The 6,696-nt window shown below is 32.8% G+C and overlaps 1 protein-coding gene across 1 annotated transcript; it reads right to left on the minus strand.

Annotated features, from left to right (window-relative positions):
- Positions 1–2,826: 2,826 nt before the first annotated feature.
- LOC111897723 (receptor-like protein EIX2) lies at positions 2,827–6,696 on the minus strand. Its single transcript, XM_042896094.1, has 5 exons — positions 6,679–6,696; positions 6,320–6,436; positions 6,121–6,187; positions 5,869–5,944; positions 2,827–5,164 (listed from the first exon to the last, which is right to left on the minus strand). The coding sequence occupies exons 1-5, from the start codon at positions 6,694–6,696 to the stop codon at positions 2,827–2,829; spliced, it is 2,616 nt and encodes an 871-aa protein (XP_042752028.1).

Genomic DNA, 6,696 nt, shown 5'->3' on the forward strand with positions numbered 1-6,696 from the left:
TTTGTTGTGACATTGTACATGACGTCCTCCGCCCCCGAACGGTTTCGCCGTTCCTGTTTCGGGGTGTGACAAATTTCATGTTCGAAAAATAAACTTAAAGTCTTTAAACCAATCTGATTCACATTATTGGCTATTCAACAAAATCAACAAACAATTGAATCTTAACTTTATCAAATCCAGCATTCTTGGGAATTCTTAGATGAAAAACGTTAAATACACAATGACATATGTTACAAAACTAAACAAAATAAAGTTTAGAATGTTAAGAAAGTTACCACGATCAGAATAATTGTTCTGGGTAGAAAACCGATTTCTAGGGTAGGACAATAACGAAAACGAACTTGAAGCACCAATCGAAGAAATGCAATCTGGAAACAAGCGGACTGATATAGGAGGGATTCGATGGTGACTGAGGATATGGTAGCATTGGGGACAATGGATTTGCCATTCATAATGGGTTCTATTTTTGTTAGGATGAGAAGTATGAAGGATGAGTGAACTAAGAAGGGAGGGATGCAACAAATTAGAGGGTTTGATTATTTTTTTTTTTTGGGAAAGAAGATCGTGAAACCTGTAGCAGCAGGGAAGAAGGAGGATTGCGACGGTGATGGAGTCATCCGAGTTAAGAACACAAGATGTAAAAGATCGACAGAGAGGAGGAACCAACGAAGGAATGAATAAACCAATGTGAGATTTAAGGGGGTAGGTTATAGAGATGGCAACGTGAATCAAGGGGATATCCCTTTAATTTGATTAATTAACATAAATAATTAATGTGTGATATTACTAGTTTACCCTTATTTTAAGTTTTGAAATGATTGATCCATATTTATTCTTATATCCACACAATAACTAGTTAGAACATATTGACCTAGCTCTCTCTCTCTCTCTCTCTCTCTCTCTATATATATATATATATATATATATATATATATATATATATATATATATATATATATATATATATATCATACATACTTATAAAGCTAGCATTTTTTCTTAAATCTTATGCATTTGAAACCCTCTTTTTTAACTTCCTCAAACCACATTCATTTGAAACCCCCTTTTTTAACTAATGCAACTCAAAAGTTTTCTTAATTATGATTTAACACTCAAAAGTTTTATAGCTTATATTATGTTTAATTAGCATTTAGTGAAAAGTTGACAATAAAAAGGCCAATCTTTTGGGAAAACATGCATACAAATCATATACAAATTTCAGAAAGAAAAAAAACAAACTTAAAGGTTTTTGTGTTGGATTGAGGTCTTATGACCACTTTTGGAGATATGTTATTATATTAGAGCTTTTAATTTGTAAGTTTGTTATAATAATTCGTTTTTATATTTTCTTCGTTTTTGGATTATTACTTCTCATGAGCTTTTGGTAAATCAACCATAAAGTTATTTATAAGTTAGAGCAATTAACTTTGTTAACATGTATGTATATTTATTTTGTCTCTCTCTTTTTATGTTAAAAAAAATATTTTATGTACAAGAGAACATTATTCAACATGCATTTTATGGTATGTATATACTATGTTAGTTTCTATTTCTTATTTTGTAAATAACATCGATGGAGTAATTTACCTTTATATTTTACACTACATTCAAAAGTTTTTTACACTTATGGTTATTAATGTGCAATGCTTTTTTATTTTCCACTTATTTAATATACACATTATAGCTATATTAGTAGTATATAAGTAAGTTTTGATTAAAGTATCATATGTTTGAAAAGATTTGTGATTCAAAATGAAAGAGTTGAAAAAAAAGTTGTCATAGTTACTAATCGACTTATTTTAAAACTCTTGATGACATTTATGTATAATGATATATTTTGTATGACTTCATTCTTAATTTCAATGTTGAATATTTGAAAGTTCATATATGAAACTTTGGATGTTTTGGTGTAATATAAATAGTATAATACAAAGTTTATTAGTTCAATATTGTTTATTAATAGCTCATTCAAAACAACTTATTTCGTATTTTTTCCAAAAAAATATTATCGGATATAAGAAAGGTAGATTATATTAATGTTATACAAATATTTATAACATATATTAGATAGTATAAAAGTAAAATAAACGTTTATAAGGTATGAACTATATTAGATAGTATCAAAATATAAGTTGATGGATTTTTATATTATTTGATAATTCGGTTAATGCGCAAAACATGACTAAAAACGTAAATTTCAACGTATTTCTATTTTTTCCCATAATTATTTCAACCACTTAAATGCATTGCTGCGCAACGCGAGGTTACGCCTAGTGTATATATATATATATATATATATATATATATATATATATATATGTATTACATGCCATTGTTGAAAGCCTTCACACACCTAACCCACCTTTGGTGTGAATGGCAAAATTTATGATATCGGGGACTTAAAAACCTCTGCCAAATTACATTATACTTTGGAATTTTTTTTTTGAAATGACAGACTAACTAATCTACTCCTAAATAACCACCTATGTCTCCACCGAGACTTGAACCTCTGACCTCTCATATGAGATGGTCACTCCATACTACTAAGAAGTCAAAAATAATATGTAGATAAGAGACTGCACCTTTCTAGCTAGCTTTTTCTCAAATTTGCAAAGAACACCACCACTTTAACATAAATCCAGTCTTTGAAGCTATCATAAAAATTAAAGAAAGCATCTCCCTCGACGGTTGAGAAGTAAAGTGCCACAAGCTATCCAAAATCCAGTGGCAAAACCCATGCCCCCACCAATATAAAGCCATCCCCGAGGTTCATCACCCTCGCTTTTACTAAGTACCGATGATGATTCTGATTCTCTATCTCCTTCTTTATCTCCTGGACATTTTTTTGGTAAGAGGAGGTCCACATAGTCTTGTGTTTCCATCATATCTTGAAGGTTGAAAGGACTGGAGTTGAGTGCTCGTTGGGATTCTCCCTGACAAGTTATTAAATGAAACGTCTAGATAATTCAATAAAGTCATTTGAGACATGCTTGGTGGTATATGCCCTGAAAAACTGTTTCTGGATAAATCTAAAGTCAAACGCTTTTTTATCTCACCAATTTTTTCTGGAATCTCTCCAAATAAAGCATTCTTTGACAAGTTCATGACAATTAAGTCATAAATATTGGTAATTTCATATGGGAGTTGTCCTGTTAGTTTGTTGCTTGACAGGTCAATGCTCTTCACCAATTTCACAGTGCTAAAGAATTCACGTTCATCTCCTTGCCACTCAATCATAGCATGGTCAACATATATCTCAGGTTCATATGAATACCTACTTTCAATTTTATAATGATCTAAACCTTGTGAGAATCCTTGTTGAACCATGCTCGTAAGATTACTGAAACATGAGGGGATGCTTCCATGGAGATTGTTCATTGACAAGTCTAGAATTTGAACATTTTCTAATTGACATAATTCTAAAGGGATGGTTCCGAAGAAGTTGTTTGATCTCAGGATAAGAACATACAACCCCGATAAATTTTCCCCAATCCAGACAGGAACATTACGAGAAAACTTGTTGGCCCCCAAATTCAACGACTTTAGACTTGTGCAAGTTTTTAATGACAAAGGCAATCCTCCAGAGAAGTCGTTCTCGTATAAATATAACACCTTGAGTTGTATCAAAGATCCAATGGAGGGAGGAATCCGTCCAAAGAGATTGTTGTGTCCAATATTAAGAACTTGTAGTCCTTTGAAACGCCACAAACAGTCTGGGAGTTGTCCGATTAATGAGTTATGAGAGAGGTCAAGAAATGATAAGAACCCACCAACAATTTGGCATATAAAGGAGATTCCTCCAGTGAAACAATTGTTTCTGGAAAGATTTAATGTTGACAAAGTGGAAGAAACATTTGGTATCGGACCAGAAAACCTGTTGGAACTCAAATCTATCTCTGAATCGTTGGCAAAATTTGATGATAAATCCAGTACTGTCTCGCTAATGTTGTTGGATGAGAGATTCAGATATTGTAATTGAGAAGGCCACATGTCCCAAAACTCGAGAGGAGCTGTGTCTGAAATTCCAGTAGTAGAAATGTCAAGAACGGTAAGATTTTTGAATGTCTGAATCCATTTGGGGAAGCGAGGCCCTAGCAGCTTGCAAGACCTCAGATAAATAGATTGTAGATAAGAAAGGCGTGACAAGTGGTACTTGGAAGGAACTGTAAGATTATTATAAGAAAGGTCAAGGTATTCAAGCCTTGGTAGTTTCCATAATTTCTCACTTATACTTCCATTTAATTGACTACGAGACAGGTACAAGTATTGTAGGGATGAAAACTTTTGAATCTCATCGGACAACGACCCTGTAAATTTGTTGTCTCGAGCAAACAACCCTTGTAATATAAGTGTTGCACGTCCAGACAAGTTGTGGAGAAAATCAGGAAATTTGACAACACTAGAGTTGTTATTGAATTCCAACTGCTCCAAACTACAGAGGTTACCAAGATATTTGGGCATCCCATCTAAAATATTGTCAGACAGATAAAGGCACTGGAGCTTATTGCTAGTTAATGGGAACAACCAATGATACATGGATGATGTGAGATTGTTACCACTAAGATCAAGGTCTTCAATAGATGAAGAAGAAGAAGAGTTGAGAAATGAAGAAGAATATGGATACATGACTTGTGACAGCTCACATCTCCCTAAACTTAACCATGATAGTTTTGGGAGACTCAGAATTACATCTACCCATTCATTTGCTTTGGCTAGGGAAATTCCATCCATTTGAAGTTTCTCCAAATGAGAGAGACGAGATAACCACTCTATGTTTTCAACTCTACATCCTCCAACATATCTAACGGAAAGCACTTGCAAGTTGGTGAGGTTTCCAAAATCTGGAGGAATGGTTCCATAAAGAGAGTTAGATGAAAGGTCAAGATACCTTAATTCTCTTAAGGAACTAATGGACCTGGGAATGGTTCCATTCAAAAAATTGTAGTGAAGATCAAGATGATTTGAGTAGGTTAAGTTTAGCAATGAATGGCTTAACTCACCTCCAAGTTGACCATACCTAAAATCAAGCCCTATGACACAACCTGTTTGGTTGTTGCACGTGACTCCACTCCATTTACAGCATTCATCATCTTCTACTGTCCATGAAGAGAGACGACCATCAGGGTCTTGAAGGGGAGCTTTAATTAAGGAGGGCAAGTCTCTCCTTATCCAAACACTTGTTCATAATAACATTATGATCATGATCTCCTCCTCCTCCTCCTCCTACCACATCTACCAATTGGCTGGCAGTTGTAGTATCAAGGTTTAGCAAAACAAGTGAGAAAATTATAAAAAAACAAGGATTCATAATGTAAATCAAAATCTTTGTGATTTTTGGATTGTATTGATGCATATATGCACTGCCCCCATGAGAGTTTATATAGTCTCCACTATGAAGATGGAAGATTGTACGTGGGTGGCCTCAATTGGTTGATACTTGTGTGGGGCACACATTACCTAATTGCTTTGAAATTAGAACCATGCTATAAGAAAAATCAAAGATGAGGATTGGAATTAATTATTTAATTACACGTTCTTAGACTTAAAAGTTTTGGCAATTTGTAGTTAATATAAATATCTTTTCTCATCTTGTGATATTTTGCGATTTGTATCTATTATCAATATTTTTTGCATCACACGATTTTAATCATTCAAGAGTTTTCTATTGCAATTTTGATCTTTATTTGAGGTTGTTATAGCGTTTTTAGTTCCTATACAGAGTAAAATAACTATTTTTGGGACCAAAATTGCAAACATCATTTACACTTAGGGACCAAAAATTGTTATTAACTACTTCAAATAACAACCAAAATTGCGAAATCAGCTTTACTCAAGGACCAAAACTGTAATTTTACTCTTTTTTTAAACTTTCTACGCTCCCAAGAAGTATTGGATAAAGATTTCACAGTTAAATTTGAAACAATAATCAAGTAATTTTTCTCATCTATTAGGAGAATTCGAAAATAATGGTATTTTATAATTATTACCTTTTATTCTCAGCCGTTTCTTTCTCATGTAGTCATCCAGGGGCCATGTGCTGCAAATAAAACAGACAAATAAATAACAGAAAACAAAATGAAAATTATTCAAAATTCGTCTTACAGTTTTTATAGTATTTACATTGACTTCTTATTGGATGCATACATCTATTTGCAGTTTGTTGTTTGGTAGAAGTGTTGTCACCATTCTTCATTCACCAAAACCAGAAAAAACAAAAAAAAAAAAAAAAAAAAAAAAAAAAAAAAAAAAAGGTATTAGTTAATGATGCAAATATGAAGAGTATTTGTAATAAATATTTAAAAATAAATAAATAAATCACCACTGATATATCCTTTTGGTCATTCATCTCACGTACTGCAGCCACTGCTTGAAGCTCCAAATTCATGGTTTTAAGCAATGCATCTGTGCAGGTGAGTTGATGTTGCAGTGTTTTTAACTGTGATGACCAAAAAAGTATGCAGTAAGTTACATTTTTGTTCCCTACTACGGCTGATTTATTCAATTTTAGTCTGAAAAAGCTTTCTTCCTTGTAATAGGTTCCAAATAAAATGACTATAACTATAGTCAGCTATGGACCAAAATGTTACAAGAACCTCAAATAATGACCAAAATTGCAAAAATCAGCTATAGTCAGGGACCAAAAACATTTTATTTTACTCTGAAATATATGTAACATACAGATACAGAAATTTTCAT

The sequence above is a fragment of the Lactuca sativa genome, chromosome 6 (genome assembly GCF_002870075.4).
Source record: "Lactuca sativa cultivar Salinas chromosome 6, Lsat_Salinas_v11, whole genome shotgun sequence".
NCBI lineage: Eukaryota > Viridiplantae > Streptophyta > Magnoliopsida > Asterales > Asteraceae > Lactuca > Lactuca sativa.

Excerpts from the sequence above, each read along its gene's own strand:
- LOC111897723 (XM_042896094.1), bottom strand. Across the intron at positions 6,188-6,319 it reads ACCAAAAGGATATATCAGTG|AATGGTGACAACACTTCTAC; the intron begins GTGATTTATTTA and ends TGGTGAATGAAG. Across the intron at positions 5,945-6,120 it reads GCATCCAATAAGAAGTCAAT|ATGAGAAAAATTACTTGATT; the intron begins GTAAATACTATA and ends TTCTCCTAATAG.